Source organism: Salmo trutta, chromosome 16, assembly GCF_901001165.1.
Source record: "Salmo trutta chromosome 16, fSalTru1.1, whole genome shotgun sequence".
NCBI lineage: Eukaryota > Metazoa > Chordata > Actinopteri > Salmoniformes > Salmonidae > Salmo > Salmo trutta.
Window position 1 is genome coordinate 45,055,766 of NC_042972.1, and position 23,605 is coordinate 45,079,370.

A 23,605-nucleotide genomic window follows, 5' to 3' on the forward strand; every position below is an offset into this window, starting at 1 on the left:
TATTCACTTACCTTTGATGATCTTCATCAGAATGCACTCCCAGGAATCCCAGTTCAACAATAAATGTTTGTTTTGTTCGATAAAGTCCATCCTTTATGTCCAAATACCTCCTTTTTGTTTGCGCGTTCCGTCGAGTAATCCAAATGCACTGTGCTCGCGCAGTTCAGACGAATAGTCAAAAAAGTTATATTACAGTTCGTAGAAACATGTCAAACGATGTATAGAATCAATCTTTAGGATGTTTTTATCATAAATCTTCCATAATATTCCAACCGGACGATTCCTTTGTCTTCAGAAATGAAAAGGAACACAGCTAACTCTCACGGGAGCGCGCGCCACTGAGCTCATGTCATTTTCTCAGTCATCTGATTCCAATGGCTCTTATTCTCTTCCCATTCACAGTAGAAGCATGAAACAACATTCTAAAGACTTTTGACATCTAGTGGAAGCCTTAGGAAGTGCAAAATGACCCCACAGACACTGTATACTGGATAGGCAATCACTTGACAAACTACAAACCTCAGATTTCCCACTTCCTGGTTGGATTTTTTCTCAGGTTTTTGCCTGCCATATGAGTTCTGTTATACTCAGACATCATTCAAACAGTTTTAGAAACTTCAGGGTGTTTTCTATCCAAAATCTACTAATAAAATGCATATCTTAGCTTCTGGGACTGAGTAGCAGGCAGTTTACTCTGGGCACATTCTTCATCCAAGCTACTCAATACTGCCACCCATCCATAAGAAGTTTTAATCAGCTTGTTGATATGCCAAACCTGTCAGGTGGATGGATTATCTTGGCAAAGGAGAAACACTCACTAACAGGGATGTAAACAAATGCGTGCATAAAATCTTGGAGAAATAAGCTTTTTGTGCATATGGGATATTTTATTTCAGCTCATGAAACATGGGACAAACACTTTACGTTGCATTTATTTTTGTTCAGTGTAGACTAGAATGAATGTAAAGAACCTGACAATAACTTTGGCTTGACCTTGTCCTCCTCCAGGAAATGCAGTGTCCTCTCTCTTCCCCTTCAGTGGGTGAAATGTGTTGGTAAAGCGTCAAACTGGGATTGCAAGTCATTGTTGAGGTCCCCTGTGTTTTGCTGATCTCATTTAGCCCAGGAGAGGGCGCTGTAAGCCTGTCTGATGGTACAGAGCAGAGGAGCTGGACTTTAGTGTGATGTGCCAGTACACAGGGCTGGGTAGGTTACTTTCTAAATTGTTACTAGTTACCTGCCCAAAATTGTAATCAGTAATTTTGGGATTAACCAAATTCAGTAATGTAATCTGATTACATTCAGTTACTTTTAAGTTACTTTCCCCTTAAGAGGCATTAGAAGAAGACCAAAAATATATTTTACAATTGAACAACATCTATTGCAGGATAAATCAATGTTAAAGTTTATATAGCTGGCCATATATGGGTGTTACATTTTACTTTATGGGTTGGTTATGTAGGCTTCTTCTAACCTATCGCTTTCTACTACATATAATAATACAATTAAATTAGATTTTGGTTTTTAATGTAAAAATGTATCAGAATTCCAGTCATTCCAATAAATGTTATACCTCTTGATCTTCAAGAATAGGACTTGGAAATATGGAAATATAGATTAGCCACATTGTTTTTCCTGAGCAGGACCTCAAAACTAAGGACTTATTAGCCAGCCCAACTCTGTTGTTTATGATTTGTTGTCATGGAGAACTGATTGGGCTCATTGATTGGAGTATAAAATAAATGCTGCGCTCATGGAATGGCATGCTTTGAGCACTACTGAAAAGTGCTATTTACTTGTGAAAAATGAATGCCATATACTGCATTTGCTATAGGCCTATTGTTTACCTTTTTGTTGTTGACACTGTGATATATTGATAATATGCAGCTGTTTAAAGGGCAAATCCACAGATGAAACAAAAGCAAAACGGTCACCCCGCCTCTGTTTTGGTAAAAAGCTGAGGGATGGGCTTGGAAAAATGTAACCACGCTCAGATTAATAGACAGAGCTATGGATGGAAGGACTGACCATCCATGATATCAACATTATTATTTTAACCATGTTATGAAGCTAAACCGTGTTTGTTTACATTTACAATGTTTACAAACATTGGAGAAAAACAAGTTAATATTTTGGGTTCTCATGGAGTGTAGCAGTTGAACTGAGCTCATGAGGCATGTATAAGTTACATTCTTCAAGAATCAATGGATATATATTTATAAATCCAAAAATGGATGTAGCAACTAAAGATTTAGCCTTTAAGTCAATCAAAAGTGTGCGAGTCTGAGCATGTGTCCATTAGGCCTATGAATAAAAAAAATAAAATAATAAAGTTTCCGCATGAATTAGTTTGAGCAATAAAAGCCCCACTTTTCTCTTTTTATCCATATCACCGTAGACTACACCACTGCTGTCATCCTTACCTCCAAGCGTTTATTCAAGTTGGATAATCTTTGGATGCCGACAGCAGTCGCATCATTGGAAGACACAGCTTGGACTGTAGCCCACAGAAGCCTATTCCGGCTCTTTCCCCGCGATCCATCAAACCCATTTGGTGTGACATCATAGTGGTCTCTGACTTGTGGTCAGACTCGCTCAGGTGGAACAAACTTAAACTTGCGTCTTTTTTTTCAATGCTGATTTCAATGTCAATGAGAAAACATCCTTTATGATTTTTAAAGTAATCCTCGAAATAATCATCTAGTTTTTCAAAAGTATCTGTAATCTGATTACAATATTTTAGCTGGTAACGGATTACAGTTACTGTTTTTTTGTGATTAGTTACTCCCCAACCCTGCGTGTACAATACAGAAGGCTTGTCTATGTTATATTTAAAAAAAGGCTGATATTAAAATGGAATTCAGGTTGGTAAATGTAGTTGTGGTGAAAACAGTGCAGACGAAATACCTGTGTCCCCTGTGACTGTCCCTGTCCTCCACTTCCTCCTCTGAGCGTCCGTCCATCTGTTTGTCTCCTTGGGGGGGGGTGGTTGGTGCTGAGACGGCAGTGTCTGTATGACTCACAGGGAGGGAGAGGTGGCAGTATGGCTGTGTCACTGTCACTGTGGTGCCTGAGAGACTTCAAAACAGTCACGCTGAGTCTCCGTGATTGCATTCTAAAACACTGTGGAATTGGACAAAAGCAGACCGTAGTAATAAATGTATGCCTGAATAAAAATGGTGGTGTTTTATCAGTAAAAAGATGTGTGCATGAGAGAGCAGATGTTCATATTCAAGTGGGGTCATTTATTCCAGAGATGCACGCATCATCATCATTAGACCGGTCAACTGTGTTTGTACAGTGTATATGTATGTATGTATGTATGGATGGATGGATGGATGGATGGATGGATGGATGGATGGATGGGTGTGTGTGGATGGATGGATGGATGGATGGATGGATGGGTGGATGGATGGATGTGTGGATGGATGTATGTGTGGATGGATGTATGTGTGGATGGATGTATGTGTGGATGTATGTATGTATGTATGTATGTATGTGTGTATGTGTGGATGTATGTATGTATGTATGGGTATGTATATATGTATGTGTGTGTGGGTATGTATATATGTATATATGTATGTGTGGGTATGTGGCACCCCCCTGTGGGGCAGTAGTGGGAATCATTCATGTAGAAACACTAGGTAGTGCGTTCCACCCAGCTCGCCTGGCGCTCCCTGTAGGTAGGCGGAGTTCACACTGTAGGACCAATAGAACACACAGGGAGTGTGCTGCTCCGCCCACTCGACACATTCTATGTACGTTCCATTGGTCCCCTGGTGGAAACTCCGCCCGCCCGGGCCAGCTGCTTCCTGCAGGTAATAGAGAAGAGAACATGACGAATCAATAGGTTATCGAGCTCAATAAGTAAATACATACCCTTCACACACACAGACACACACTCACAGTAGTCATATAGAGCAACGTGGATTGTTATTACAGTGTAACAGCCATTTTGTTCATCTCTCTTAGACACAAGGTGCTCATTTGCAGCCCATCATGGTGACGGTGCGTTGGATTACCTCGGGGTCACAGCAGGTCGAATGATTGCAGGGTCGTTACTGAATGTCTTAGTTACTGGGAAATCTGCTGTTACAAAACCATATTGGTGCATTGGAAGACTGAGCTCATATTGATATTCAATGCAGACCTTCTTCCCCTCGCTGTCTAGTCTGACACTCTGCGACAAGAAGAATGGATTTCGTCATCATGTATTAGCCTGGTTGCTCATTGATGACAGGTGTAGAGGGTTTAAATCCAATTCTTCCCATAAACTGACATCTCAAGGTGATGCTCCGATAATTCAGCAGGATCAGACAGTGACTTTAGAGCGCAGCTGCTGAGCTGATGCAGAATACACTGGCAGGGGTCAGTAGTCAACGTCAGCATCCCTTTTACAGCACCCCTCTATCTCTCTCTGTGACGTCAGAGTGCTGCATGTCTCCACCCCAGCACCCTCGCCACTCTCCCTCCATCCCCCGCCCCCTTTCCTCTGTTCTCTAGCCCAACCCCTTTCTGCCCACCTGACCTGCTGAAATCCAATTAGAATTACCGGGACAAAGCCTTGTCTGCACAGACGCGCTGTGCTTACAAAGCACAAACTGCAGTCTCACTCTCTCCTTCTCCCACTCTCTTTTCCTCTCTCTTCCCTCCTCTCTGTCCCTCTGCATCTTTTCCATCCCTCTCGTTCAAAATATTCACTCTTTCTCTCACTCCATTTTGTCTTTGTCTGTCTTTCGCTCTCTCCCTTCCCTCTTGCTGGTCTAACTTGTGCAGCGAGTCTCTCTATCTCCTCTCTCTCTCTCTCTCTTTCTCTCTCTCTGTCTCTGTCTCTCTCCTGCTCTCTCTCTCTCCCCCCTGCACTGCCTCCCTCTCTCCCTCCCTCCTAGCAGCACACAGTCCTCCTGCGTGGGAAACATGTCAGCCATTCTGGACCTGGACCAGATCGCATGCTCTGGGAATGCAGTGGTGAGTGCGTCTAACTGACACACCTCGCTGGGTTTAGATTCAGGGTGCTGAGCCACTGGCTCTCTGGGAGGGGCTGGACCGGGCAGGACTCCCTGGCTGGTTGGCAGCACACCTGCCTGTCTACCTAACTGCCTCCCCAGACAGACGGCTAACCAGCTGAGATGTTTCAGTGTGCAGAGAGGCGTTTGCGTGGGCGGACGTTTGCCTGCAGGAGAACACTAGATTTTTCTTGTTTGTGTGCACTTACTGTCGAGACTGTGTGTGCGGGGAAGTGTGTGTTTGTGTGTGTGTTGTCAACATAGATGTCATGAATGTGTTCTTGTGTGTTGTTGGTAGATTTAATGTGATGGCATGAAATATGCATGTGTATAAGTGTTCAGGAGTCTCAGCATACAGGACGGTATGCGGGAGGGTATGTGGAGGATATGTGGGAGGGTGGGCGAAAGGATATGCGGGAGGATATGTGGAGGGTAGGTGGGAGGATATGTGGGAGGATATGTGGGAGAATATGTGGGAGGATATGTGGGAGGATATGTGGGAGGATATGTGGAGAATATGTGGGAGGATGTGTGGGAGGATATGTGGAGGGTAGGTGGGAGGATATGTGGAGGGTAGGTGGGAGGATATGTGGGAGGATTTGCGGGAGGAGATGTGGGAGGGTATGCGTATGTGCCTGTCTGTGTGTGCACGTCTCTGGATTTACTGCATTTCTGTGTCTGTGTTTGCCAGACCGTGAAGAGAAAAAAGCAATTTTCTCTGTACAAATCAGTGGTGACCGAGACCAGCTAGACAAGCCTTGTGATCCCTGTGTGTGAACTGCAACAGTCTGACAGGGACCAGGAACTGATCTTTCACCCACATAACAATGACAGATCTGTTGAAGTCTGAAACATATCCCACAAGGACCTTTTACAGGCTAAATGTTGTTTTCAACCCCAAGACATACAGGCTCTGTGTGTGTGTGTGTGTGTGTGTGTGTGTGTGTGTGTGTGTGTGTGTGTGTGTGTGTGTGTGTGTGTGTTTCTGTCCCATGAAGCTGCTCCGTGTGGTGATTGATGCTGTCACTCTCAAGGCCAGGGGGAGGAGAAGCATGGAAGGGGGTAGTGGGAGTAGACGGGCAAAGGAGATGGATGGCAGAAAGAAGTGAAGCATGACACATTGCTCTCCCTTTTCACCTTGAATTTCCCTATTTATCTACATCATCTTACCCCTCTCCTCCTCCCTCACCCTCTCTATCCTCACCCTCTCTATCCTCTCACCCTCTCTATCCTCTCCTCCTCCTCCCTCACCCTCTCTATACTCCTCCTCCCTCACCCTTTCTATCCTCTCCTCCCTCATCCTCTCTATCCTCTCCTCCTCCTCCCTCACCCTCTCTATCCTCTCCTCCTCCTCCCTCACCCTCTCTATCCTCTCCTCCTCCTCCTCCTACTCCCTCACCCTCTCTATCCTCTCCTCCCTCACCCTCTCTATCCTCTCCTTCTCATCCTCTATATCCTCTCCTCCTCCTCCCTCATCCTCTATATCCTCTCCTCCTCCCTCATCCTCTCTATCCTCTCCTCCTCCTCCATCACCCTATATATCCTCTCCATCTCCTCCCTCACCCTCTCTATCCCCTCCTCCTCCTCCCTCACCCCCTCTATCCTCTCCTCCTCATCCTCTCTATCCTCTCCTCCTCATCCTCTCTATCCTCTCTATCCTCTCCTCCTCCTCCCTCATCCTCTCTATCCTCTCCTCCTCCTCCCTCACCCTCTATATCCTCCCTCATCCTCTCCTCCTCCTCCCTCACCCTCTCTATCCTCTCCTCCTCCTCCCTCACCCTCTCTATCCTCTCCTCCTCCCTCACCCTCTCTATCCTCTCTATCCTCTCCTCACCCTCTCTATCCTCTCCTCACCCTCTCTATCCTCTCCTCCTCCTCCTCCCTCACCCTCTCTATCCTCTCCTCCTCCTCCCTCACCCTCTCTATCCTCTCCTCCTCCTCCTCCTCCCTCACCCTCTCTATCCTCTCCTCCGCCTCCCTCACCCTCTCTATCCTCTCCTCCTCCGCCCTCACCCTCTTTATCCTCTCCTCCCTCACCCTCTCTATCCTCTCCTCCTCGTCCCTCACCCTCTATATCCTCTCCTCCTCCTCCCTCACCCTCTCTATCCTCTCCTCCTCCCTCATCCTCTATATCCTCTCCTCCTCCTCCCTCACCCTCTCTATCCTCTCCTCCTCCTCCCTCACCCTCTCTATCCTCTCCTCCCTCACCCCCTCTATCCTCTCCTCCTCCTCCCTCACCCTCTCTATCCTCTCCTCCTCCTCCCTCACCCTCTCTATCCTCTCCTCCCTCACCCCCTCTATCCTCTCCTCCTCCCTCACCCCCTCTATCCTCTCCTCCTCCTCCCTCATCCTCTCTATCCTCTCCTCCTCCTCCCTCACCCTCTCTATCCTCTCCTCCCTCACCCCCTCTATCCTCTCCTCCCTCACCCTCTCTATCCTCTCCTCCCTCACCCCCTCTATCCTCTCCTCCTCCTCCCTCATCCTCTCTATCCTCTCCTCCTCCTCCCTCACCCTCTCTATCCTCTCCTCCCTCACCCTCTATATCCTCTCCTCCTCCTCCCTCACCCTCTCTATCCTCTCCTCCTCCTCCCTCACCCTCTCTATCCTCTCCTCCTCCCTCATCCTCTATATCCTCTCCTCCTCCTCCCTCACCCTCTCTATCCTCTCCTCCTCCTCCCTCACCCTCTCTATCCTCTCCTCCCTCACCCCCTCTATCCTCTCCTCCTCCTCCCTCATCCTCTCTATCCTCTCCTCCTCCTCCCTCACCCTCTCTATCCTCTCCTCCCTCACCCCCTCTATCCTCTCCTCCTCCTCCCTCACCCTCTCTATCCTCTCCTCCTCCTCCTCCCTCACCCTCTCTATCCTCTCCTCCGCCTCCCTCACCCTCTCTATCCTCTCCTCCTCCGCCCTCACCCTCTCTATCCTCTCCGCCCTCACCCTCTTTATCCTCTCCTCCCTCACCCTCTCTATCCTCTCCTCCTCCTCCCTCACCCTCTCTATCCTCTCCTCCCTCACCCTCTCTATCCTCTCCTCCTCCCTCATCCTGTATATCCTCTCCTCCTCCTCCCTCACCCTCTCTATCCTCTCCTCCTCCTCCCTCACCCTCTCTATCCTCTCCTCCCTCACCCCCTCTATCCTCTCCTCCTCCTCCCTCATCCTCTCTATCCTCTCCTCCTCCTCCCTCACCCTCTCTATCCTCTCCTCCCTCACCCCCTCTATCCTCTCCTCCTCCTCCCTCACCCTCTCTATCCTCTCCTCCTCCTCCCTCACCCTCTCTATCCTCTCCTTGTTCTCTCTCTTCCTTCTCTGTGTGATTTGTTTCCATCTTTGGCAGATTCCTCTGGGTGTCTCTGCAGGGCACCTCTCTGCCCTTAGCCCTCCATTTGTTATAGATCGTTATCAGCCGTCTTTGACGATACACAAATCCAAACCCCACATTAACATTCTCCTCCACATTCTATGAAGTTTGTCTAAACCCCCATTAAAGAAGCATAGTTTCACTTTGGTAAAGGGTAAAAGGGGTGCAGCCATTGCAGTGCTCACTACTCTCCCCCCTCCCTCTCCAGGCCAGCAGCCCCGCCCCAGTTATGTTTGCGTCTGAGACTCAACTGCGGTGTGTGTGTGTGTGTGTGTGTGTGTGTGTGCGCGTGTGTGTGTGTGTGTGTGTGTGTGTGTGTGTGTGTGTGTGTGTGTGTGTGTGTGTGTGTGTGTGTGCGTGCGCGTGTGCGTGTGCGTGTGTGTGTGTGTGTGTGTGTGTGTGTGTGTGTGTGTGTGTGTGTGTGTGTGTGTAAAGAGAGAAAGATTAAGGAAAACAGACCGCAGGCATGGCTTACTCCTAGATCAATACAACCTAAAGACAAGGATCTAAGCTAGATGACTGGACCTGGGGCCTTGTTCAGATCATGGTGTTTATGATAAACCATATTCTTCCTCTATGCCAAGAAAGCCACTCCCTTGTGTTTGTTTTTCATCAGTGGGTCTCCTCTCACCCTTTACTCCACCTTTAATCGATCTTTCATGCTCTACTTATCTTCTCTCTTCTGTCCTATCATTTTGTCTCTTCTTCTCACTCCATCAGCAGCCTCAGGTTGTGTGTTTGTGCTCCATTTATTTCAACAATCGTTTTTCTCACTGACTGTGCCCTTGTTGCTGTCCTTCTCTCAACCTGAAACACTCTCATTTTGCAGCAACACAGAAGGCAGTGTTTCATTGTTAATAACAACAGGTCATTCAGCAACACAGAAGGCAGTGTTTCATTGTTAATAACAACAGGTCATTCAGCAACACAGAAGGCAGTGTTTCATTGTTAATAACAACAGGTCATTCAGCAACACAGAAGGCAGTGTTTCATTGTTAATAACAACAGGTCATTCAGCAACACAGAAGGGAGTGTTTCATTGTTAATAACAACAGGTCATTCAGCAACACAGAAGGGAGTGTTTCATTGTTAATAACAACAGGTCATTCAGCAACACAGAAGGGAGTGTTTCATTGTTAATAACAACAGGTCATTCGGCAACACAGAAGGCAGTGTTTCATTGTTAATAACAACAGGTCATTCAGCAACACAGAAGGGAGTGTTTCATTGTTAATAACAACAGGTCATTCAGCAACACAGAAGGGAGTGTTTCATTGTTAATAACAACAGGTCATTCAGCAACACAGAAGGGAGTGTTTCATTGTTAATAACAACAGGTCATTCAGCAACACAGAAGGGAGTGTTATTTCTGTGAGCTTCAAATACGTTCTTTGAATGCAGAACTTATTTTTCATAATACTTTGATATGAACAACATATAATAGTAAAGACGGTAACCTGAGGAAAAGCCTTTTCCATTGATCTCTGTTGCATGTGTCGCCATGTTTCTGTTCTGTGTTTGTCTTTGTCTCCACTCTGTGGGCGCCTGGCTGTTAATTAATGCATGTACTTGCCTCCGTGCATTTAAATGAAGTCTTAATCTGACTATAGTGAATTTTCAAGCATTGAAAATGGCTGGTATGTTTGGTTGAAAGCTTAGACAGGGATACGGCTGCCTTGTCCTTGACCGAAAGGTTTAACCTTCACTTCCTCTGGAGGAGCTTTGAAATCCACCATTTTCATTTCTAAAATGTTCAAATGGTTCCTTCTGCAGTGTTCCCAGCCCTGCCTCTGAGCAGAGGAGGCTCCTCTCGCTTTCTCTTAATTATTGCATGACCAGTGCGCCCTGAGACTAGGCAGGGTCTGTGCCCACCACTACCTCGTGCTCCTATACACACTCGCTCACACTCATACACTAATATGCTCAGATACCCAGTCCCAAGTCATGCCGACCTTGCGCCGCGGTATGGTGTGTGACGTCAGCAGATACTGCTGACACGAATTTAGAGAGGTACAGGATCGGTCTTTAGAAAGTGTGGAGGCACACCAGGGAACGACGCTGTTATTTCCTTGGTGTATTGCATCACTTCCTGATTCAAGTCATGATATGTGATGAAGCTCAGAAAGATGGCAGTTTATTGCTGTCATATTTTTGGGCCTAATTTGCCCAAAACTCTTAATTTGCCCAAACTGACTCGGTTACACTGAAAACCTTAATGCACAGACTTGGAATCCTAAAAATGATTCAGCATTTTATAGATGGCTCTAGCCTCTGTCTCTGTGTAATTTTAAGGTTCAGTCTCTTGTTAAGAAAGGACGCTATTTAATGCAGAGAGAGGCATGGAGAAAAATGAAGTCAGTTTGAGTCTGAATTTGAATAGAAGAGGGCTTGTCCTCCCTGCAGTGGCAGCTTTCAAACACGGCGATGACTCTGGATTTTTGCACAGTAATACTTTGGGGTGGAGTGCATTTTAAAATCTCCAAGAGAAACAGCTGATCCTCTGCCCAGTGCACACTCTCTGCTCCTCCTCGTCCCGTCTGAGGGCTCTGGAAAGGAGACAGGAAGCTCTATAGTCTGTGTACATTCAATCATAAGGACTCACTCATGATTGGATTGTCAATTTGTTTGGCCTTTTTTGTCTTTCTCATATCTGAGGAAGGATGTAGTAAGCTGTAATTAGAATATGAATCCGTAAATGTCCGCATCCAACCCCCTCCACATCCCCCTACACATACCCTGAGGCACTTGGTGTAGATTGAAAAAGATTAGATAAGAAAAAACAATGCGGTGAAAATGTCCTCGACCTCAAGGGCCTAGGAGTCCGTTTGGAATTGGGCATATGTTGGTCTGGCCACCAGGGTGGCTCCCTCCCAACCTCCGTGCTGTTCAGATCTGTCTACCAACGCACTGACCAGTCTGTTCTCCTCTATGATTGGCTGCAGGAGCATGATATTGAGACTCAGCATGGCGTGCTCCATGTGACCGTGAGTGGCGTTCCCAAGGGCAACCGGCCAGTCATCCTCACCTACCATGACATCGGCCTCAACCGTGAGTGTGCAGATTAACCGTAATACTATTATCTAACACAGTGTGTTTATAAACATGTAACATATCTTCTAGAAGTATTACTTGTAAGTTTATGCCATGGATTTGTGTTTTATGTATGATAGGTTTGTGCCATTCTTGTGTATCTTATTTCTAGGTTTACTTATTAAGCAATAAGGTACGTGGGGGTGTTGTATATGGCCAATATACCACGGCTATGTGCTGTTCTTAGGCACGACGCATCGCGGAGTGCCTGGACACAGCCCTTAGCCGTGTTATATTGGCCATATATCACAAACCCCAGAGGTGCCTTATTGCTATTTTAAACTGGTTACCAATGTAATTAAAGATGTAAAAATAAACGTTTTGTCGCACCCATGGTATATGGTCTGATGTACCACGGCTATCAGCCAATCAGCATTCAGGGCTCGAACCACCCAGTTTCTAATTCTTCATATCTAATGAATGGGTTTGCATTACTATCCTTTTGGTCCCCTCTCTGTGCAGATAAGTCGTGCTTCAACACGTTGTTTAACTTTGAGGACATGCAAGAGATCACGCAGCACTTTGCTGTGGTCCACGTGGACGCCCCCGGACAGCAGGAGGCGGCAGCACCCTTCCCCACCGGGTACCAGTACCCGACCATGGACGAACTGTCTGAGATGCTGCCCTCGGTTATGACTCAGCTCAAGTGAGTGACATGGACATTGACCACTTGGCTCATTCAGGTTGTGATGGATAAACCAGTGAAAGTTGGTGTTGCTGATGGTGTGATGTATTTCCTGATGTCCACAGGGTGAACAGTGTGATTGGGATTGGCGTGGGAGCAGGAGCCTACATCCTATCCCGGTTTGCAGTAAGTGTACTTAACACTTGACAACAGCTCTCTCATCCAATGTCTATTTTCTTTTTCCAAAATCACCTGTCTCTCTCAGTTCATCTCTATGTGGTCGATTACAGCTTCCTGTACAGTCTGAACATCCAACTCACACCGCAGCATTTCACCAGTCCTCTTGTCTATTATAAACCGTGCCATTCTGAGGGGGTGAATCACCTTGTTATTCACTCGCCATCTCTCTTGTGTTCTTTTTCTTTCTGCGCTCAATGCCTGGCTTATGTTGGCTCTGCTGCATTCTCTAGAAGAGAGGAGAATGAGTGAAGCGAGAGAGCACGAGGAGGAGGACAGGGAGGAAATAGTCTGGAGGATTTAGGAATCACAGTGTTTGATGTTCCTCTGGGGGTCTGCTCAACATTTATTTTCAAATTCCACCAGTTAGGGGTTGGAGTGAAATGGAAACAAGGTAGCTAGATTGGTAACAACTGCTGTTGCATTTGATATTAACATGTAGTTTCAGGTAACCAGCATCTCAGCAGCCTCTGTGGATACATCTGGCCTTTCTTGAAAATTACAAAAGTTTGTAGCGTTCTGAATGCAGTTTTAACGCCAATCACTACGTCTCCCTGAGATGTTCATCTTCATTCCTTTCTTACTGTACTATGTATGAAGACTGGGATGCTGCTATGCTGCTTCACCTCATGTTGGGGACTGATATGTTGTTCCTCTCGCCTGCAGCTGAACAACCCTACTCTGGTAGAGGGCCTGGTTTTGATCAACGTGGATCCGTGTGCCGAGGGATGGATCGACTGGGCTGCCTCCAAGGTCAGTAGTCCTCAAACCAATCACCCGTATTTACAGACCAAGACATAGATCGTTCTGATCTCCTAGAAGTGACCATATTACCGTCACACCGGCAGTCATGAGTCATGACCGCAGTAAAATTCCCCGTGACCGGTTAAAAAAAGAAAAAATACATTTATTTAACCTTTATTTAACTAGGCAAGTCAGTTAAGAAGAAATTCTTATTTTACAATGACTGCCTACCCCGGCCAAACCCTCCCCTAACCCGGACGACGCTGGGCCAATTGTGCGCCGCCCTATGGGACTCCCGATCACAGCCAGTTGTGATACAGCCCGGGATCGAACCAGGGTCTTTAGTGACGCCTCTAGCACTGAGATGCAGTGCCTTAGACCGCTGCGCCACTCGGGAACCCTCCAGTCCTCTTGAGACACGGTAATCTCCTTTTATGCACTCTGGACATGTTTTGGTAGTACCCAACTCCCTAACGACCATCAGATCGAAAATCACATCAGACACTTATCATCAAAACAGTATCATGCTTTTAAAACTCACCTTACTGATCAATTTGAAGAAATAAGTTCAACAGCAGGTTGAAACTAAGTGTAAAACATGGTTGTGTGGATGTTGTTTCAAAGCCTTATACAACTAAATTCATAGTGCTTTCTAAGGTGATGATTCATTCAAATATTAAAGCTTATGCATACACATAGGCTAATGAGCCCAAGCCTGAAAAGAAAACGTCATAAAAAGTATGATTGTGCCATTATACAATACATAGCGTACTGCATGTTACCCATGGCAGAAAAACATAAATGGTCTAGCCTCTACTCCAAAATTAAACAAATTTGAGTAATCGCCTTTGAGTGTAGACTGTGTTATTATTCATACTGGATGGACTGGTTACCTTATGCTGCGCTCCAAAATGTCTATACACTAGTCTGGGAGAGAACGTATAGCCCTATTCGATGCTGTTGGTTCATTGATTTGTGCAGGGCGGCTTACAGTTAGTCTACAATTATAGTGAATTTGTATTTGATTTTGAATAGCCTAGTAATAGGGATTTTATTTTTTCATAATTAATTGGGTGAAATATGTTTCGTTGCGAAAACATGTTATTGTTGATTTTCCCAAACAGATTTCACTTGGTTTCCGAAATTAAGCACTTGGTAGGTGCAGGAACAGGGTTGGAGAGCCTATTGCATACAGAGTTTAGGCGGAATATCACCTGTCGCGCAGTGAGAGCATTCTTCTCAAACAGTAGTTGATGCGTGGAGGGAAATAAGTGTATTTATTTCTCAGCTGCTTATATTAAGCACAGCTCCGCTATAAAAGAGAAGTAGCCTATTCGGAATCATTCAAAACAGACCGCCGGGAAAGCGCACGGCCTTCATTCGCTATTCGAGCGCATACAGATTACACATTTTTTCCCCCGCCCCGGTTCCTGCCCATTGGGCCATTCTAAATCTAAACTAATTTTACATATTAGTAAAGATTAAGTTGAGAATAGTCTGATGGGTGAAAATATGATCACTTGATGGGAGAACAGCTGTGCAGCCTGAGGCAAGGAACAGAGCGCAAGCTTTTTTGGGGACTTTCTCAAACCGTCAATAGCCTATAGTCGTATCATGCAGCCCATATATGTTTTGATTTCTAAGACATTCTAAGGTTTGTATCATTCACAACTAAAGTTGCCACATAGCTCTAAATCTAGCGTATAGGGCCTGTTTCAAATGATCACTTATACGCTCAACAAAGCAACTTCGCTCTAGAATGGGAAAAATATCCTTTCTATTTAAGTTAAATTATATACTTCTTACTATAAAATCATACAATATAAAATAATGGGACGAGACTTATAAGCATATCTTGTAAGCTAAATGAACAAGCCTGCAGTCTATGGCATCAAATCAAATACACATATTCGGGCGGCAGGGTAGCCTAGTGGTTAGAGCGTTGGGCTAGTAACCGAAAGGTTGCAAGTTCGAATCCCCGAGCTGTCAAGGTACAAATATGTCGTTCTGCCCCTGAACAAGGCAGTTAACCCACTGTTCCTAGGCTGTCATTGAAAATAAGAATTTGTTCTTAACTGACTTTCCTAGTTAAATAAAGGTAAAATCAAATTTAGCAGGGTGTCGCAAAATGCTTGTGTTCCTAGCTCCAACAGTGCAGTAGTATCTAACAAGGCACAACGATACACGCAAATCTAAAGTGAAATTAAGAAATGTTTTACTATTAGGACGAGCAATGTTGGAGTGGCATTGACTAAAATACAGTAGAATAGAATACAGTATATACATATGAAATAAGTAAAGCAGTATGTAAACATTATTAAAGTGACTAGTGTTCCATTATTTAAGTAACCAGTGATTCCATGTCTATGTATATAGAGCAGCAGCCTCTAAGGTGCAGGGTTGAGAAACCAGGTGGTAGCAGTCTAGTGATGGCTATTTAACAGTCTGATGGCCTTGAGATAGAAGCTGTTTTTCAGTCTTTCGGTCCCAGCTTTGATGCACCTGTACTGACCTCACCTTCTGGATGGTAGCGGGGTGAACAGCCCGTGGCTCGGGTGGTTGATTAATTTGATGATATTTTTGGCGTTCCTATGACATCCGGTGCTGAAGGTGTCCTGGAGGGCGGACAGTGTGCCCCGGTGATGCATTGTGCAGACCGCACCACCCTCTGGAGAGCCCTGCGGTTGCGGGGCACAGCCTGACAGGATGCTCTCAATTGTGCATCTGTAAAAGTTTGTGAGGGTCTTAGGGGCCAAGCTAAATTTCTTCAGCCTCCTGAGGTTGAAGAGGCGCTGTTGCGCCTTCTTCACCACACTGTCTGTGTGGGTGGACCATTTCAGATTGTCAGTGATGTGTATGCCAAGGAACTTGAAGCTTTTCACCTTCTCCACTGCGGTCCCATCGATGTGGATAGGAACGTGTTTTGTTGACGTTGATGGAGAGGTTATTTTCCTGGGACCACGTCACCAGGGCCCTCACCTCATCACTGTAGGCTGTCTCGTCATTGTTGGTAATCAGGCCTACTACTATTGTGTCATCTGCAAACTTATGATTGAGTTGGAGGCCTGTGTTGCCTCGCACTCATGGGGTAAGCTGGAGTACAGGAGGGGGTTGAGCACGTACCCTTGTGGGGCCCTAGTGTTGAGGATCAGCGAAGTGGAGATGTTTTTTCCTACCTTTATCACCTGGGGGCGGCCCGTCAGAAAGTCCAGGACCCAATTGCACATGGCGGGGTTGAGACCCAGGGCCTCAAGCTTAATGATGAGCTTGGAGGGTACTATGGTGTTGAAGGCTGAGCTATAGTCAATGAACAGCATTCTTACATAGGTATTCCTCTTGTCCAGATGGGATAGGCCAATGTGTAGTGCGATGGCGATTGCATTGTCTGTGGGTCTATTGGGGCAGTATGCAATTTGAAGTGGGTCTAGGTGTCAGGTAAGGTAAGGTAGAGCTGATGTGATCCTTAACTAGCCTCTCAAAGCACTTCATGATGACAAGTGAGTGCTATGGGGCGATAGTCATTGAGTTCAGTTACCTTTGCTTTCTTGGGTACAGTAACAAAGTTAAATCAAATCAAACTTTAGTTGTCACTTGCGCTGAATACCACAGGTGTGGACCTTACCGTGAAATGATTACTTACAAGCCCTTAACCAACAGTGCAGTTCAAGAAAGAGTTAAGAAAATATTTACCAAATTAACTAAAGTAGAAAATTATTAAAAGTAACGCAAATAACAATAATGAGGCTATATACAGGGGTATATAGAGTCAATGTGCGGGGGTACAAGTTAGTCGAGGTAGTTTGTACATGTAGGTAGGAGTGAAGTGACTATGCATAGATAACAAAGAGCGAGTAGCAGCAGTGTAAAAAACAAATGTGGGGGGGGTGTCAATGTAAATAGTCCAGTGGCCATTTGATTAGTTGTTCAGCAGTCTTATGGCTTGGGGTTAGAAGCGGTCCCACACTTGCCGTGCGGTGGCAGAGAGAACAGTCTATGACTTGGGTGACTGGATCTTTGACAATTTTTTGACACCGCCTAGTATATAGGTCCTGGATGGCAGGATGCTTGGCCCCAGTGATGTACTAGGCCATACGCACTACCCTCTGTAGCGTCTTATGGTCGGATGCCGAGCAGTTGCCATATCAGGCGGTGATGCAACCGGTCAGGAAGCTCTCAATGGTGCAGCTGTAGAACTTTTTGAGGATCTGGGGACCCATGCCAAATCTTTTCAGTCTTCTGAGGGGGGAAAAGGTGTTATTGTGCCCTCTTCACGACTGTCTTGGTGTGTTTGGACCATGATAGTTTGTTGGTGATGTGGACACAAAGGAACTTGAAGCTCTCAACCAGCTCCACTACAGCCCCGTTGATGTTAATGCCTGTTCGGCCCGCCTTTTCCTGTTGTCCACGATCAGCTCCTTTGTCTTGCTCACACTGAGTGAGAAGTTGTTGTCCTGGCACCACACTGCCAGGTCTCTGACCTCCTCCCTATAAGCTGTCTCATCATTGTCTGTGATCAGGCCTACCAATTTTGTGTCGTCAGCAAACTTAATGATGGTGTTGGAGCCATGCAGTCTTGTGTGAACAGGTAGTACAGGAGGGGACTAAGCACACACCCCTGAGGGGCCCTAGTGTTGAGGATCAGCGTGGCAGATGTGTTGTTGCCAACCCTTACCACCTGGAGGTGGCCCGTCAGGAAGTCCAGAATCCAGTTGCAGAAGGAGGTGTTTAGTCCCAGGGTCCTTAGCTTAGTGATGCGCTTTATGGGCACTATGGTGTTGAACGCTGAGCTGTAGTCAATGAATAGCATTCTCACATAGGTGTTCCTTTTGTCCAGGTGGGAAAGGGCAGTGTGGAGTGCGATTGAGATTGCGTCATCTGAGCCATGACCAGCCTTTCAAAGCACTCCATGGCTACCGACGTGAGTGTTACGGGCGGTAATCATTTAGGCAGGTTACCTTCGCTTCCTTGGGCACAGGGACTATGGTAGTCTGCTTGAAACATGTCGGTATTACAGACTCAGTCAAGGAGAGGTTGAAAATGTCAGTGCCAGTTGGACCACGCATGCTTTGAGTACACGTCCTGGTAATCCGTCTGGCCCCGCGGCTTTGTGAATGTTTGCCCTGTTTAAAGGTCTTGCTCACATCGGCTACCGTGAGCGTTATCACACAGTCGTCCGGAATAGCTGGTGCTCTCATGCATGCTTCAGTGTTGCTTGCCTTGAAGCGAGCATTAAAGGCATTTAGCTCATCTGGTAGCCTCGTGTCACTGTGCAGCTCGCGGCTGGGTTTCCCTTTTGGAGTCCGTAATAATAGTTTTCAAGCCCTGCCACAACCGACTAGCATCAGAGCCGGCATAGTAGGATTCAATCTTAATCCTGTACTGACGCTTTGCCTTTTTGATGGTTCGTGAGGGCATAGCGGGATTTCTTATAAGCGTCCGGATTAGTGCCCCTCTCCTTGGAAGTGGCAGCTCTAGCCTTTAGCTCGATTCGGAAGTTGCCTGTATTCCATGGCTTCTGGTTGGGATATGTACAGTTGAAGTCGGAAGTTTACATACACCTTAGCCAAATACATTTAAACTCAGATTTTCACAATTCCTGTTATTTAATCCTAGTAAAAATTCCCTGTTTCAGGTCAGTTAGGATCATTATTTTAAGAATCTGAAATGTCAGAATAATAGTAGAGTGTGTCACGCCCTGACCACAGAGAGCCCTTGGGGTTCTCTATGGTGCAATAGGTCAGAGTGTGACTAGGGGGTGTTCTAGTCAAGAATTTCTATGTTGGTGTGAGTATGGTTCACAATTGGAGGCAGCTGATGATCGTTGCCTCTATTTGGGGATCATACTTAATGTGGTCCTTTTCCCACCTGCGTTTGTGGGATATTGTTTTGTTTTTGTTTAGTGCTATGTGCGCAACGAACTTCATGTTCGTTTATTCTTTGTTGTTTTTTGAAGGTTCACTTTATTAAATATGTGGAACTCTACTTACGCTGTGCGTTGGTCCGCTCATTATGTATACGACGAACGTGACAGAGAGAATGATTTCTGTTATCACATTCCCAGTGGATCTGAAGTTTACATACACTCAATTAGTATTAGGTAGCATTGCCTTTAAATTGTTTAACTTGGGTCAAACGTTTCGGGTAGCCTTCCACAAGCTTCCCACAATAGGTTGGGTGAATTTTGGCCCATTCCTCCTGACAGAGCTGGTGTAACTGAGTCAGGTTTGTAGGCCTCCTTGCTCGCACATGCTTTTCAGTTCTGCCCACCAGTTTTCTAAGGGATTGAGGTCAGGGCTTTGTGATGGCCACTCCAATACCTTGACTTTGTTGTCCTTAAGCCATTTTGCCACAACTTTGGAAGTATGCTTGGGGTCATTGTCTAATTTGGAAGACCCATTTGCGACCAAGCTTTAACTTCCTGACTGATGTCTTGAGATGTTGCTTCAATATATCCACACAATTTTCCGTCCTCATGATGCCATCTATTTTGTGAAGTGCACCAGTCCCTCCTGCAGAAAAGCATCCCTACAACATGATGCTGCCACCCCCGTGCTTCACGGTTGGAATAGTGCTTGCAAGCCTCCCCCTTTTTCCTCCAAACATAACGATGGTCATTATGGCCAAACTGTTCTATTTTGTTTCATCAGACCAGAGGACATTTCTCCAAAAAGTACGATCTTTGTCCCCATGTGCAGTTTCAAACCGTAGTCTGGCTTTTTTATGGCGGTTTTGGAGCAGTGCCTTCTTCCTTGCTGAGCGGCCTTTCAGGTTATGTCGATATAGGACTCGTTTTACTGTGGATATAGATACTTTTGTACCAATTTCCTCCAGTATCTTCACAAGGTCCTTTGCTGTTGTTCTGGGATATTTGCACTTTTCGCACCAAAGTACATTAATCTCTAGGAGACAGAACGCGTCTCCTTCCTGAGCGGTATGACGGCTGCGTGGTCCCATGGTGTTTATACTTGCGTACTATTGTTTGGACAGATGAAAGTGGTACCTTCAGGCGTTTGGAAATTACTCCCAAGGATGAACCAGACTTGTCTACAATATTTTTTCTGAGGTCTTGGCTGATTTCTTTTGATTTTCCCATGATGTCAAGCAAAGTTTGAGTTTGAAAGTAGGCCTTGAAATACATCCACAGGTACACCTCCAATTGACTCAAATGATGTCAATTAGCCTATCAGAAGCTTCTAAAGCCATGACATCATTTTCTGGAATTTTCCAAGCTGTTTAAAGGCACAGTGTGTGTAATCTTCTGACCACTGGAATTGTGATACAGTGAAATAATCTGTCTGTAAACAGTTGTTGGAAAAATGACTTGTGTCATGCACAAATTAGATGTCCTAACCGACTTGCCAAAACTATAGTTTGTTAACAAGAACTTTGTGGAGTAGTTGAAAAACGAGTTTTAATGACTCCAACCTAAGTGTATATAAACTTCCGACTTCAACTGTATGTACGGTCACTGTGGGGACAACGTTGTCGATGCACTTATTGATGAAGCCGATGACTTAGGTGGTATACTCCTCAATGCCATAGGATGAATCCCGGAGCATATTCCAGTCTGTGCTAGCAGCAGTCCTGTAGCGTAGCATCCGTGTCATCTAACAACTTCCGTATTGAGCGAGTCACTGCTTTAGTTTCTGCTTGTAAGCAGAAATCAGGAGGATATAATTATGGTCAAATTTGTATGCATCTCTGTGTGCAGAGTAAAGGTGGTCTAGAGTTTATTTTTTTCCCCTCTCTGGTTGCACATGTGACATGAAATGAGGTAAAATGGATTTAAGTTTTTCTCCATTAAAATCTGGCCACTAGGAGCACCGCTCCTGGATGAGAATTTTCTTGTTTGCTTATGGCCTTATACAGCTGGTTGAGTGCGGTCTTAGTGCCAGCATCAGTTTGTGGTGGTAAATAGACAGCTACGAATAATATAGATAGTGTGGTCTACAGCTTATCATAAGGTACTCTACCTCAGGCGAGCAATACCTCGAGACTTCTGTAATATTAGACATCGCGCACCAGCTGTTATTGACAAATAGACACACACCCCGCACCTCGTCTTACCAGACGTAGCTTCTCTGTCCTGCCGATGCATGGAAAATCCCACCAGCTCTATTTTCTGTGTCGTCGTTCAGCCACAACTCGATGAAACATACGTTTTACAGTTTTTAATGTCCCATAGGTAGGATCATCTTGATCGTAGCGCATCCATTTTATTTTCTAACTATTGCACGTTGGCCAATAGAACGGATGGCAGTGGGGGTTTACTCACTCGCCTACGAATTCTCAGAAGGCAGCCCGACCTCCACCCTCTTTTTCTCCGTATTTTCCTCACTCAAATGATGGGGATTTGGGCCCGTTACCAAGAAAGCAGTATATCCTTTGCGTCGGACTCGATAAAGAAAAAAATCTTCTTCCAGTTCGAGGTGAGTAATCGCTGTTCTGATGTCCAGAAGTTATTTTCGGTCATAAGAGATGGTAGCAGCAACATTATCTACAAAATAAGTTTTAAAAAAAAGTTACAAACAACGTGAAAAACTAACAAAATAGCACAGTTGGTTGGGAGCACGTAAAATGGCAGCCATCCCGTCAGGCGCCATTCTCTCAATGGTGGACTTTTTGAAGCAAGTGTGGACAGCAAACTGGAATGGGGAGAGATTGAATATGTCCGTAAACACTCCAGCCAGCTGGTCTGCGCAAGCTCTGAAGACACGGCTAGGGATGCCATCTTGGCCGGCAGCATAGCAAGGGTTAACGCTCTTAAATGTCTTACTCACGTCGGCCACAGAAAACGAGAGCCCACAGTCCTTGGGAGCGGGCCGGGTCGGTGGCACTGTGTTAGGTCTACATTAGGCCAACTCATATTCAGTTCTTCTGAAAATAAATGTTCTTCATATCATAATGTTTTTTTAGACCTGACCAAAATAAATAATATATTAATTGTGATGGTGTATATGAAATAGATTTATTAGACTTTGTTTAAATGTAGATGTTCCAAAGGCGTGCATCAGTGGCTTTTATGCTGCTTGTATGTGTGGAGGACTGGAGATGCTAAATGTTTATGTTAATTAACAGTTCATTACCGTGAGACCGGCAGACTTTTTTGCATGACAATAACCGTCTGACAAAATGTCTTGACTGCCACAGTCCTAGCTATGTATTACTTAGACTGTGTCCTGTTTTTTATCTCTTCAGCTCTCTGGATGGACCAGTAACATCGTGGACACAGTGATGGCTCACCACTTCAGCACTGTGAGTATGATGGGTTGGCGTCTGCCCATCTTTGAGTTCCATTCACCTTTGATAATGTACAAAAAAACGAACCTGGTTTGAAACATTTTTACATAAAAGTGATCGAAGGTGACGTCATGATACCATCCACACACACACAGCCATACTGATGCCTTGTTTGTTCCTGCAGGATGAGCTAACAGACAACCAAGAGCTGATCCAGACCTACCGCCTTCACATCGCCCAGGACATCAACCAGGACAACCTGGCCCTCTTCTGTGCCTCCTACAACGGGTACGCTAGGCAGGAGTGGAGAGGGGGCAGGGATCCACTCCTGCCCAAGGTACTCGCTGACTCTACTACTGACTGACTAAATGTGGCTTTAACTTTTTTTTTCTCTCTTTTTTTTTTCAACGACAGTCGTCGGGATCTGGAAATCGAGAGGCCAGTCATTGGTCTGAATGAGGACACAGTGAACACACTGACGTGAGTTTGAAAGTTTGAACTGGTTTTGACGTGTTTTCAGCAGTATGCTCAAGCGGACCTGTTGTAACTCACAGTGCTTATGGAAACTCCTCTCTTCCCCTCCAGGTGCCCTTCTCTGTTGGTGGTTGGAGACACATCTCCTGCAGTGGAGGCAGTGGTGAGTTAGTTAAGGTGGTTGTTGTTTAGCTTGTGACTATAGATCGTGCGCTTCTACATGCTTGTGTGTATATATAGTAGGATGATGGAACTAAATGTTGAAAATCAGTTCCTTTATGTGATTTAACTTTTGTCCACTAACTCTCTTTAACCTTGTTTCAGGTGGAGTGTAATTCCAGGTTAAATCCAACCAAGACTACACTGTTTAAGGTGAGGTGAAACAGGACATCCTGTGTGTGTCATGCATAAATATTTGATGCTAAGCTATTGCATGTGTAGTGACTCAAAAGTCCTCTCTCTCTCTCTCTGTAGATGGCTGATTGTGGAGGCTTGCCTCAGGTTGTGCAGGTGAGGTTTGAGCTTCTGAAATGCTGTTATTATATCCTTGTGTGTGTTTTTTATGTCATTTTTTTATTCACATTGATAACTAACTTACTGTCGTCTCCTCAACAGCCTGGGAAACTAGCAGAGGCCTTCAAGTACTTTGTTCAGGGTATGGGTTATAGTAAGTACACAAGTCTTACTTTTCTTTGTAAATGTGTGATCTCAATAACCACTCCTTTCTAGCATACTTAAAAAATAAATGATGTCTCTGGCCACTGGTAACTGTTTGCTACCTTGGAATTTGACTCTTGAGTATTGATTATCCACTAACAAGCTGTCGTACGT

The 23,605-nt window shown here is 45.4% G+C and overlaps 1 protein-coding gene across 3 annotated transcripts in view; it reads left to right on the forward strand.

Annotated features, from left to right (window-relative positions):
* LOC115150827 (protein NDRG3) overlaps positions 1–23,605 on the forward strand; it is a 66,088-nt gene that overhangs the window by 38,871 nt on the left and 3,612 nt on the right. For 2 of the 3 annotated variants that reach the window (XM_029694542.1, XM_029694543.1), the window contains exons 4-14: positions 11,307–11,412; positions 11,917–12,100; positions 12,205–12,265; positions 12,983–13,069; positions 22,259–22,315; positions 22,485–22,588; positions 22,715–22,780; positions 22,886–22,937; positions 23,099–23,146; positions 23,249–23,284; positions 23,390–23,441. In XM_029694542.1, coding sequence (XP_029550402.1) covers positions 11,307–11,412; positions 11,917–12,100; positions 12,205–12,265; positions 12,983–13,069; positions 22,259–22,315; positions 22,485–22,588; positions 22,715–22,780; positions 22,886–22,937; positions 23,099–23,146; positions 23,249–23,284; positions 23,390–23,441 — 853 coding nt within the window. Of the gene's footprint in view, positions 1–4,612; positions 4,969–11,306; positions 11,413–11,916; positions 12,101–12,204; positions 12,266–12,982; positions 13,070–22,258; positions 22,316–22,484; positions 22,589–22,714; positions 22,781–22,885; positions 22,938–23,098; positions 23,147–23,248; positions 23,285–23,389; positions 23,442–23,605 lie in introns of those variants that run through there. The other variant, XM_029694544.1, reaches the window with a different exon arrangement.